At 46.3% G+C, this 12,572-nt stretch overlaps 1 protein-coding gene across 1 annotated transcript; it reads left to right on the top strand.

The window, feature by feature from the left end:
- Positions 1-7,779: 7,779 nt before the first annotated feature.
- Positions 7,780-12,572, top strand: anxa13 (annexin A13). The gene is made up of 11 exons (XM_076047506.1): positions 7,780-7,943; positions 8,855-8,930; positions 9,016-9,110; positions 9,210-9,380; positions 9,491-9,524; positions 10,163-10,242; positions 10,558-10,626; positions 10,729-10,830; positions 11,197-11,272; positions 11,405-11,517; positions 11,728-12,572. The coding sequence occupies exons 1-11, from the start codon at positions 7,929-7,931 to the stop codon at positions 11,845-11,847; spliced, it is 951 nt and encodes a 316-aa protein (XP_075903621.1). The 5' UTR covers positions 7,780-7,928; the 3' UTR covers positions 11,848-12,572.

Here is a 12,572-nt window from a genome sequence, read left to right as displayed (position 1 = left end):
TTTTGGAAAAGTAAAATGTACAACACAGAGCGACGTCATTATGAGCATTCCAGATTATTTCAGGAGACAACAGCTGAAAGATAGATCTACGAACAATTATGCAACTTCTTATTCAGCCTTTTGCTTCACGAGCAACGTTTGAAATTTCATTTTTTGTACTTCAGTCAAAAGATGTCTTTTTTTCTCCTTCTCCTCCCTCTTCTTCTACTGCACTCTTCTAACAGTCACCCTTAGTGGACCAGGAAATGAAAAGACAGGCCGAGGCGCGGGCACGAGAACGTAGAACAGTGTTTAATACCAAAGGAAAGCCAAAGAACAAGGGAACATTTGTAAAATAAAAGTAGGTCTTTGGTTGATGGGGTTCATTTGTTAGCCCGTGCCAGTTTCTCGGCACGGGAAAGCGGTTGCGGTAGTTTGGAAAATTAGTCTCTAGCACTTTAACATCTCCATTAGTTAGGCAACTGGTGACTGAACCAGTTCTCTTTTTTTTGTACATTTGCCTCTTTTTTGGTTTTCCAGCCACAGCGATCCACAGCAAATCACCCCCACCCACACGCTCTCTCTCCATCTCTCCATCTCTCCATCTCTCTCTCTCTCTCTCTCTCTCTCTCTCTCTCTCTCTCTCTCCGTTTGAAATTGTAGTTTCTCCGCAGGTCCTGCCGAGATGTACTTTATGTGCCTAACTAACGAGCGTCGTCTTGTACCAGTCCGATAAAGGAGGCGTCTTAGCTTTGCCTTCGGGTTTTTTTTGCTTTGTTTTTTTTCTCTTTTATTTCTCGTGACGGTGACGTATATATAACAGCATGCACAGCCGGGTATTGAGAGTAGTTGGACTGTACTGGTATGTCCGTTAAAGCAATTAAAGCAAAGACTTTAGTTTATTTACCATATAGAGGCTCTTTATTCTTGTTCCTATTTCTAAATGGTGTCGACGCGGGAGCGGCCGGCGTTGCTATTTATGTTAGAAACGACCAAAACAAAACTAACAAACAAACAAAAAAAAGGTTCTAGTTTATGCAGTAGAAAGTAGTCAGTCAGTCGTACTGAAATATTTGCGGGGAATTCCAAGATGAACGCTTGCACCCGCCTTGTTCATGAATCCAGCATGGATATTTGTGTTGGCTTGTACCAAGTATCTACGTATGTGTGTGTGTGTGTGTGTGTGTGTGTGTGCGCGCGCACGTGTGTGTGGGTGTGCGTGTGATACAATTTATTGTAAAACGTGGAACGGTGAAACTCGACGTGACGGCGTTGTTTGTTTTTAAGCCCCCCCCCCCCCGTTTCAAAAGACAGGTAAGCAGGTGAGCGGCCCACAGTGGAAATGAACTAGAGAATTAAAGAATGCTGGATTTTTTTATTTAGTCCTTGTTTTTAGTTTGACAGGAGGCATTCCCATGTTTGGTGCAACGGGCAGCAGGACCGATTATTGAACATTCACTCATTCCAGAATGTTGAACATTGTGCCCAGTTCCTGTTTCTGGTCTGAAGAAATGAAACACAGCCTCTGATCTGAAGGAAGAAATGCATTTTTATTATTTGCTGCCTGTTGCACAGCAGGATTCTGCACTGAAATCAGCATTTCTGTTTATTTTTTAGCAACTGGGAGCCATGACAGCATTTAGGGTTGGACGACCTTTAGGGTTTAATGCAATATCAAAGTCATTTAACTGGACTGCTTTGCTGGCTCTGTCATCCGTTGGATTGTTGCCTTCTTTCCAGATTGGAGCGATCGCATTTATAACAGTCATTCTAAAGAAATGTCGAAGCAACCTTGTCTTATTTCCACCTTAAAAATGACCTTGAAATCATTTCTGGGCTTCCCTCTGGTCGCCTGCCCGCCAACCTTATGTTGTGTAACCCCACATCAGGCCAGCTGGGTGCGCTATGCTCCCTCCCTGCGAAGAGTGAACGTTGCTTTTGATCATTTTAAGGTCGAAAAACAAAACAATAAACAACTCTAGCGCCCCCTACAGGAGGACAGCGAGGCTCCCGTCGACTTTGGTGGCTTGTGTTTGCGTGCTGAATATTCACGGCTGGTGCGATGCATGTCCCTCCCAGTGCGATGCAAGTAGGCCCGAGCCCAGTCGACCTTATCTAGGCTGATCGTTTTAGAGAATAGCATTAGCGACGTGGTGACCAACTAATAAACTTGAACCTTTTGAGGGTTTTTATTTGTTACGTGTTTTGTATCAAAATGTCTAAATATTTATCATGCAGCGTCCATCCTGAGATTAACCAAGAGAGAGAGAGAGAGAGAGTGTCGTGTTTTGACTGGATGCAGAAGGGCGTGCAGATGGGTCAGAGTCACATACACAACCTGCATACCGCACAGTACACACAGTACTTTGGTGGTATTTTGAGGGCAACGACGTGCTGCCGGCACATCCAACTCTCTCATCGGGCGCCATATTGGTGATGTAGCGCTACAGCGTTAGCATGCAAGCTACTGTTAGTGTTCATTCACTGGCTCACATACTTAAGCTAAGCTCTGGCCACACAGTTTTGTGTTTGTTCAGGCCTCGTGTTGTCCAATTGGGTTTGTACGCACGAAAGGAAAACGCCGTCCGAGAGAAGAGGCGACTCGAGACGGCAGTTGTGTGTGTTTGTTTGTGCGTGTGGGTGTGCATGTGAGTGTGTGGTGGGGGTGGGTGGGCATTACCCGAAATATTTCAAATGTGTAGTGTTTGCCTTACAGCGTGAGATGCATCGCCTCCATTCTTTTATAATCCTATTTTTTTTGTAATGCTTTCATCAGTGTGTACCTTTGTTTTGTTTGTTTTGTATTTGTTTCTTTCTCTTTGGCGTGGCTGCTGGGGGTCAAGGTTTGATTGGTTATGTTCAAGCAAGCCTCTTTAAAGCTTTTTCTGTTTGTCTTTTTTCTAAAAAAAAAAAATAAAAATCTTATTTCATGTTAATCCAGATGACTTTTAACCAAGCTGAAGCCAATTGAAACAGTTTATTTTTGTGAATTTCTTTGTAAGATTTGGACTACATTTGTTGATTGTAATCAGTCGGTGGCCACTGGCTGGAATTGTCACTTCAAAGGCTCCTGGCGCACAAAGAACTTTGAGTTTAGTGCAGAGAATTAGTTGCGTTTTTGCGGGGTTTGGGTGGGGGGGGTGGGGGGTGGGGGTGCGGGTGAGGGGATGACACCCATCAGAAGTCTCAGTCAAGCGCTTGTTGTCTGCTTTGCCTCATTTCAGATGCTCTGCCTGCTGTCGCACCCCTGGGTTTGCTCGCTCCATAGTTGTCCGTGCTACTAAAGTGTGTTTACAGGACTAGTGTCTTACCGTCGGCCTCTCTGGATGAATGTCATTGTATTGAAGCTGTCGCCATTGTCTGTCGGTCCAGTCCGCCGCCGCCGCCTCCGTCCCCGTCCCCGTAGCTTCCTGTGCGTGGCACACAGAGCTCCCCGGCTCACCTCCTCCTCCTCGTGATCCCACACAGCCAGTCACCCAACGGCAAAATACAACAACAGCAACAACAGCTACTACTGCTACCACTACTCCTACTCAATGCTGTAACATTGTAAAATCTCGTGGCTTATGCATGAACTCAAGAGAAAAAAAAAAAAAAAAACTGGGTGGGGGGGAAGAAAAAAAAAAGCAAGAACAAAGTAGGAACAATGTTTCACTGCCCTCAATAGTTCCAAGAAAGAAAAAAAAGGGAAAATGGATCTTTTATAGACTGTTACCAGTTGTATAGTGAGTGATACTGTCCCTAACCAACTGTAATATGTGCTTGTTATGACTATTGCTCTATGACAAGCTTATAGCATCAATATATGGGAATATTTGGTAGATTTATATTGTGTTACATTGTGATAGCATGTACATAAAAAGATACCTCCTCTGCAATAAATATTTATATGAAAGTTGTGATCTTGCGCCGTGTGTGTGTGTGTGTGTGTGTGTGTGTGTGTGTGTGTGTGTGTGTGTGTTTCACCACACTGCTCATGATTTGCCTTTCACACTGAAAGCGAGCCCGCTGAGCTCCTCCTGAGCGAGGATCAATTACGCCTTTTTATAGCACGTTTCCCATCCTGCCAGGAAGTCCGCACCAGATTCTGCAGTGATTGGCCGCCGCGCTGGTGGGAGAAAACCTGTGGCGCTGGAAAAACCAGGGTGCATTTTTTTGGCCGCCAACCCAGTCGGCGAGAGGCTCTGCAGGGGGGCGGAGATGCTTTCAGCAGCCTCAGCAACCAAAATAAATAGACAACACAGAATTCTTTATTCTCTGTGCCACTCCATTGCACCATTGTTACCCTTTTTTTGTCCTAAAATTGGCATAAACAGCACTAATTTGTCACGCTGCTCTGCTCTCAGCCTCTTTACTACTGGAACTCATGCATTGGTGCAATCCAGCCAAAGGTGGTGCTCACATTAGCATTGATTCTGTCTTGAAAAAAGGTTCACAGATGTAGACTGGCAGAGCATTTTAACAGAATATCACAGATTATCAATATGACAGACGATCAATACCGGCTGCAGTCCTGTTGATAAGAACAAGAAAATATGAAATAAGAAAAATAAAGTTGAACTGGCAACAGGGCAGCTGTGAAAGTCACAGCCATCTTTCTCTGGTTCTGCTTTTCGAGAGCGGTGCCTGCTCTTCGCCTCCCGGCCACTGCCAAGGTGCCCTTGAGCAAGGCGTGTAGAGCAACACCTGCAAGAAAAGCCCCTGGCCCGGCAAAGCCTGCCCGACGCTCTCTGTTATTTTTTTTGTCGCGCGGCAACATCAAAAGCTCATCCACTGCACGACGCCACAATACACGTCCTCCTCCTCCTCCTCCTCCCCCTCCTCCCTTTCATGCACTCTGAGTCATTTGCCTGGAAAGGACTGAATATAAAGGCAATCCCATGAAATGGGATTAGGCTGTTTCATGCTCACGCAGGCTTACACAGCCCGAGCTGGTTTAAATTTGCGGATAAATCTCATAATAAGACGGCGCTGGGATTGTTGCGCTGCCCACGGAGCTCAGCCCGGAGATCCTGCGCCAGCGTCCACCCCGGTCTGGACTCCCACTCAGCCCTTCCAGCCTCCAGCCGTGGCTGCGTCGTTAGAAAAGCCCCACGGTCATGCCAGGATCTGTGACTCATTGAGGGCCTCTGCGACGCTCCTCCACCTCCTCCTCCCCCTCCTCCTCCGCCTCCACAACCAAGGGGCACAAACACCACCGTGTGCACATTCACGCACTTGCAATTCACCATCCAATAACACACACACACACACACACACACACACACACATGCATAAATGACTTACGCACTCAATAATAAATAAATAATGAAAAATAAATGATGAAATAAGCAGGTCTGAACTTCACTGTACAATGTTGTGGAGAATATCGACAGTGGGGTTTAGTTTATATTTCAGGGGAATTTGAAGAAAATTGAGGGAAATTCCCTTTAAAAAAAAAAAAAAAAACATGTTTGCTACGTCGTCATTCCTGAAGCACATTCACATTCACCATTTCAACCGTTGGCTGACTTTTTAAAATGTTGTTTTGCTGTTTCGAAACATTTTCTAATGTTGTCATTTTCTTTAAAATGGACCTAATGGAAACTCCCCAATAGCTTTACTGCTGGCACAGGTCTCAGAGGGCTGATGTCATGTGACAACCTCAGACGACAGAAGTATTGAAAGACAAAGGTCTAAGAGGAGTAAGCCAGTAATTACACCCCCCCCCCCACCCCCCCGTGCCGGGGTTTGCGCTTGCCCTCGGACTCCCGCCGCATTTGTAGAGTGAATTTACATCTCGACTGCGAGTCCGAGTCAAACGGACCTAAGTGAGTGGGCTGTGCGGTGCAATTATGCCTGCTGCAGACACTGATTACAGTCATCGAGCCCTGTTTCAATTGCAGCTCCTGTCGAACTTTGTTTACGGCGTCCGGCGTGAGGATGTGCTGCAGCAAAAAAAAAAAAAAGAAAGAAAAAAGAAGAAGAAGATTCTGCTTCTGTCCCAAAAAGCAATAAGTGCTGTCTGAACATTTTCCCTTTTTTTTTTCTCTCCCCCCTGATGTTGCTGTGATCTGCCGCTTAGCTAATGACCCCTTCACCAATTAGAGGACTCCTCTCCTTGCTGCTGTGACACGCTAATAAGGCCTCTGAAGCCTGTGGGGTTTCACACTCATTGTGTTTCTCAGAATTTCCCCTGAAAAAAATAAAATAAAATCACAGTCTTTGCGTAATTCCACCGCAGCAGTCGAACCACCACCGAGGTTCTGAGAACAGAAGCAGGGCCACTCACCCGTTTGTCATCGTCATTATTATTTTTTTATTTTTTTTGAAAAGCAGGAGAACAAACGGAGCTGCCCAAGGCCAACGTGGCCCGTGAGTCACGGTCTGTCACCGAGTGTTTGTGTCCTCGTGTGCGTGTGAATGCATTGAATAGAAAACTGATGACGTCGCTGCTTTTAATCCCTCAATCACTGACACTTTTCCCCGCTGCCAGTGCTGCCTCCAATTTAGCAGCCAAGAAGTGGATGACGAATGGGACCAAGAGGGAGGGGCCTCTGTTTGGGGCGCAATATGTACAACCAAGGGCGAGTTTGACACGGTTTCCAGTGGGAGATGCCGAGTTTGCACAAGTCTGGAGGTGCTGCGTTCACTACATATGGTCGGTGGTGACTTTTGCCTGCAAGTTACTGAGTGTAACCAGCACTTCCAGCCTCCAACGTGGCTCCCGTAGAGCTCTGTGTTTGTGTTTTAATCAAAATCAAGTTGCCAATTGCAATCAAAGCACCAAACATCACAATTACCATCTGAGACACACAGCTTTGTGATGTCGCCCACTGACATTACATGTCCAGCCTTGAAGCCAGTGACTGTTGTTGTGATGGAGCTGCGTTGTTCACGTTGAAATGGAGCAGAAAGTGTGTGACTGGTTGAAGGGAAGCCGGGCATTCGTCATCATCGCAGACTCATTGAGTGCAACCTCGCCGCACACGCACACACGCGCTCTCGCGCCTCCGCTCATGTGAAGCCTGAGGGAAGTTATTGTGAGTCACACTTGTAGTGCAATCTATTCCAAGTGCTCTAAATGAGTAACTCAGCCTCTCACAGGGCCGCTCGCTCCCTCCGTTGCTGTCAGTGGGGGAGACTGTCTGGGATTCACAATGAAAGCGCTCAAATGCCCCCCCCCAGTACACACACACATTCAATGCTCAGTTTCCAGTCTCTTTATAGATATGCAAATAAAGAATCATTTAAATAAATTATGTTCGTAGCACATACATACAGTACATAATCTGTTTTTTATATATATTTTCAATATTCATTAGTGTTTTGTTTTTTTATTTCAAGTTGGAACCTTTATCCAAAGAAATAAAAGAAAGCTGGATTATTATCCATCATTAAAATAATGTATTCACTTACTTTCTTGCTGGCCCTGAGTGCGCTCTTGTATTTACTAGAAATTGCCACTAGATGACAGTGTAGTACCACGTTTGGCACCAGATTGCACTGATTTAATGGGCAAAGCAGGTGCAAATACTTGCGCTTTAACTTAGTGATGTTATCACTAAGTGATATCACAGTTTAATGTCGCAACAAAAATACAAATCAATACTTCATCACTTGAAGAAAATGCTTATTGAAGTTTTATTTATTTATTGACATTTTTCCCTGTCGCATCATCAAAGAGGCGAAATTGTTGTATTTCTAAAAAACAAACACACAGAGAATAACAATTCAAACGTGCGATTAAAGATGTTTTAAAAGGGGCCGAAACGATGTAAATCTTTATCATGCCAGAACCGCAAACAGTTAACGGGCGTGTCGGTGGGCTGTGACGTCACAGCCGGTCTCCTCCTGCTGCTGCTGCTGCTGCACTGAGGGCCGCAGTTGTGACGCGAACGGACGCCGTCGAATCTCCCCCAAACTTCTCAGCGGCTGCGCTCAAGAGGACGTGATAAAACTTTGTCAAAATGGGAAACTGTCAGGTAGGTCGCAAAGAACACACAGAAACGCACGACGCAGTGAACAGCGAGACGTCAACCTGAAACATTTGACGCAACTTAAAACACGATGTAATGGATTCGGCGTCAAGTTCGGTGCCCGTTAGTTTTCGCCGCCCCCGCACACCGGCCCGGCTGAACGCCTCGCGTCCATTGCGGCGTTTGCGCAGAACCATGACAACGGCGGCGCGAGCGTGGCGTCGCTGCCTGTTTTATCTTAACGTCGCCGTCCCCGTCCCCCGGTGACGACAGCGACACGGACACCGGTGTCTGGCTGAAAATGCGCAGGGCAAAATCTGGGGGGCCGGGGAGGGGGGGGCACTCCCATCGTTGCAGGCACCGTTAGCTGCGTGCCAGTGTCGCGCGTGCGCCTGCGCGAGAATGCGGCCCATTGATGTGTTACGCAAGAGTGCGTTCTGTTGGGGGAGGTCCTGCTCAAGTCGACCGTCCCGCTCCCACTCCCTCCATCGAGACCCCGCAGGCTGGAGGAAGCCTGTCCGGTGGAAGTGGAAGCTGACAGCAAAGTTAGCGGTGGCCACAGCCACACTGGAACTCACCCGTCTGCCTTTCATGTTATCCTCTGACATTCCACCTTGTTTGGCTCTTCAAAGCAAAAATAAGGGCACACAGTGACGTATTTACTTTGCGCCTCGGAGCAACATCAAGCAATGTTGATGCGATGACATTTTCAATGGTTGACTCAGTGTGGTTATTCCCACCCGGCTCTCCCGCCTGGCAGCTCGCCTGCCGCTGTTTGTATAAGACTCAGTGAATTCCTCACTCAGAGCTCAATGTCCTCTCCCCTCCCCCATCTGTCGGCCCTTCCTCATCGAGGAACCCCAACCACGGCGACGGCCGTTTGACCCACTCGCTCACCATTCTTCACTCTGTTGCAGCCCACCATCGTGCCCTGCGAGGACTTTGACGTCGTCGCAGACATCAAGGCCATCCGCAAAGCATGCAAAGGGCTCGGTGAGGTGTAGATATTGAATTGAATTGTTGCTGTTCGCGGTTGCTGGCCAACTTTCTGAGCGTGCTCTGGGATCTCTGTGTGCAGGCACTGACGAGAAGGCCATCATCGAGGTCCTGGCCAACCGCAGCTCCTTCCAGCGGCAGGAAATCAAACAGGCCTACTACGACAAGTACGATGATGTAAGTGGCGTGCGGCGCAGAATTGATTTCTTGTTTGTTTCCTCTTTCACTGAAACACTGAAAGCTGTCGTCTCTCTCCCTCCTCTGTCAATGGGGCAGGAGTTGGTGGACGTGTTGAAGAAAGAGCTGTCTGGCAGCTTTGAGAACGCCATCCTCGCCATGCTGGACCCGCCAGTCATCTACGCCGTCAAGGAGCTGAGGAAGGCCATGAAGGGGGCGGGCACTGACGAAGACGTCCTGGTGGAGATCCTCTGCACGGCCACCAACGATGTGAGAGCGCAGATTAGAAGCGTCCAGTGAAGTCAGTCAAGTATATGTATATTTTTTTTTTTAAATTGGTAGATAATGATGTTTTGTGTTTTGTTCACCGTCTCCTGCAGGACGTCGCCTTGTTTAAAGAATGCTACTTTCAGGGTAAGTAAGCCTTGATAATTGAAAACCAAGGCCTGAAGGTTAATCAGAGTGGTTACAGCCAAATTATACTCTTGCATGTCTGACTCAGACAGTGAGGCGCAGTAAAAAAAAAAAAAAAAAAAATTATAATCCTGCCTAACATTCTGTCTAAAATGGGACCTGAAGTCTCTTCCTGCCCTTCAGTTACTCATAGGGTGTTTTTGTTTATACTGGGCCCGTCCTGCTGCCGCTGCACGCTGATAGGAGTGATTGCATTAATAATACACTCAGTAGTTTTTTGGGCCAGTTTGCCTGACAAGATCCTCAAATGGACACTAAACTGGTCACAAAGACTCTCGAAGATAAGATGTCTCAGCTCCAGGGTGCAGTTTTGAAAGCACTGTCTCATCTTGATATTACCAGTTTTCAGAAATCTCTTTTTATTAATGTGTCTGCCACTGCTAGCAAATGATGTTTGCAATGTTTTTTTCAACTGGAAATCAAGTTTGCTGAGTTAGGTCTTCGTGTAGAGCGTGTTAATGTAGCTGCAGGGGGTGCAATTGAATTTTTCAAGGACTCTTGAACAGTTTGAGAATTTCTAGCGAGGCCATGATTAGAGTTCTCATTTCCAGTGTGTCATTTTGTGTGTATCCTTCCAGTCCATGAGCGCGATCTGGAAGCTGACATCGAGGGAGACACCAGTGGAGACGTGAGAAACCTCCTCACGGCTCTCCTGCAGGCAAGTCATCCACTGTGAGCCGCTCAGTGTCCTCCCATGTCCTCCGAGAGTGAAATGGAGCTCACTCCTCTTAAGCCAAGTCCTGCTCCACTAACACACACACACACACACACACACACACACACACACACACACACACACACACACACACACACACATTAGTATCGCTGTCTGTCTCTGTGAAGACTTGGCAGTGACTTTATACCCTGACCCTGGCTGACTGTCAGTTAAAAATTTACTGTGCTTCTCACAGTGATGTATTTTGAAGAACATATGCACACCAAGACAGAGAGTCACAACTTGCTTTTCTTTCAGGGCGACAGAGATGAGAGTTACGAGGTGGACGAGGAGCTCGCTGAGCAAGATGCCACAAGCCTCTACGAGGTCCCATCTCACTGTTGATACGCACAGATTTGATGTTATCATAATAATTAATGATGATGAAAATTTAAATCCATTTCAAACGACAACCATGTGTACTTGCAGGCCGGCGAGGGTTGTTTTGGGACAGACGAGTCCACTTTTAGCTTCATCCTGGCCTCCAGGAACTACCTGCAGCTCCAGGCCACCTTCAAGAAGTACGAGCAGGTGGGTTTCACTGCGTACACCTTTGATTCACACTGGTGCACACTTATAGTCCAGTGTAGAAAGTGTGTCGACTCGAGTGTAAAAGTCGCTGCATGCCAGAGTGAGAGTCATGTGACGTGCATGTCTGACCACTTTCTGCATGCCGACCATTGGCCGTTGGTATAAAAATCTTCCTTTAAATAATATACTGCTGTTTATTCACAGTTTAGCCCGTTTCCCCTATTTACTGCTCCCTCTCTAATGCACAGGCACGTAGCTCAGCTCCAATTTGTGTTGGAACGGAGTAAATCAGTTTTGTTATCTGTAATCGAATGTTCTGTACACAGAAAATTACACTGCTGACTGTTTTCATTTCTATCCGCACAGCTCTCTGGAGTTGAAATCCTCGATGCCATCGAGAATGAGACGTCTGGAACGCTAAAAAAATGCTACATCGCGCTAGGTTAGTCTGAACAGAGGTCGTCCTTAAAATGGGGTGGGAGAATAGTTTGTTATTAATAATAATTTATTGGATATCTTATCTTGCTGTCAAGGTTGGCTAGCCTGTAAATCAGAATTGTTCATTGTTCCTCAGTAAGAGCCGCCAAGAACCCTCAGCTCTACTTCGCCAGACGCCTGAACGACGCCATGAAAGGAGCAGGAACCGACGAGGACACACTGGTTCGCATCATTGTCTGTCGCTCTGAGGTAAGTGGGTCAAGGATCAGCGGTTGTAGGACTAATCCTCAACAAATCAGCAAAAATAGTCAGAAAATATATCAAGGACAAGAGCAGCATGAAGTGCAAGAGCAGATAAATAACGTTATTGCTTAACTGTTTCTGGAGTGATGGTACCGGGGAAAATCAAAGCATGCTGAGTTTTATTCTTGTCTTTTGCTCCAAACGTGTTGTCTGCAGTTTGATTTGGAGACCATCAAGGACCTGTACCTGGAGAAGTACGACGTGTCTCTGAAGGACGCCCTGAGGGACGAGTGCAGCGGAGACTTCAAGCGCCTCCTCTTGGCCATTTGCCATTGAAACTGAGGGTGCTGATGATTTCTAGCTAAAATCAAAACTATAACACTCCTCTATCACTGTCATGGCATTACATACAGTATGTAACAATACTATTAGAAGTATTACTAACCTGTTTTTGTGTCTGCGATTGCTGTAAAATGTCGACGGCTGTGAGTCACTGGCGCAACTGACAAACGTCCTTATTGTTTTTGTGGACCAGTCCAGTACTTCCTGTCTCTCACTGCCCAGCACTGGTTCAAATTTTAAACACTTCCTGCCAGCACTTGCACTGTGAACAAGAGCCACAAGTACAGTCAAACCTTGCGCCGCTTCTGTGCACTGGAGAAGGAACAGACGAGTCACTGTACAAACATTCTCGCAAAAATATTTGTTTTATTTTTGTTCCCCTTTGCCTAAAAGAAAATCTGTGTCTACCAATCTCTTTATATGGCTATTTTACGTTTCTACTTGAGAAATTCACACCACACCTCAATTTTTAAAGGATGATAAATGTGATAATATTTCGTGTATTGATAGAAAAACATGGAAGATGTCTACCTTGGTCACCGTGAGGCAGCTGAAATCACCTCCAAACTTGAAACGTCTTGATCAAAGGCTGAGTACTCTCCCAGACGTAGGTAGAACCTGTACATGGATGTAGAAATCAGTTGGTCCATGGCACTAACATTTGCTTCTGTGTAGCCAAAGAGTTTTAGTATTATGCAAATAAAGTTATAACACCAAGA

Source organism: Nelusetta ayraudi, unplaced genomic scaffold, assembly GCF_046127955.1.
Source record: "Nelusetta ayraudi isolate G7.1 ecotype Tasmania unplaced genomic scaffold, CSIRO-AGI_Nayr_v1 ptg000094l, whole genome shotgun sequence".
In the NCBI taxonomy this organism is placed as follows: domain Eukaryota; kingdom Metazoa; phylum Chordata; class Actinopteri; order Tetraodontiformes; family Monacanthidae; genus Nelusetta; species Nelusetta ayraudi.
The sequence above is the reverse complement of the archived record's forward strand: the minus strand, read 5'-3'. Positions and strand labels throughout refer to the sequence as shown.

What these genes read in the sequence shown, in the direction of transcription:
- anxa13 (XM_076047506.1), top strand. An exon ending in TAAAGAATGCTACTTTCAGG is followed by an intron (nt 9,525 to 10,162) that starts GTAAGTAAGCCT and finishes GTATCCTTCCAG; the next exon opens with TCCATGAGCGCGATCTGGAA. An exon ending in TCATTGTCTGTCGCTCTGAG is followed by an intron (nt 11,518 to 11,727) that starts GTAAGTGGGTCA and finishes TGTTGTCTGCAG; the next exon opens with TTTGATTTGGAGACCATCAA.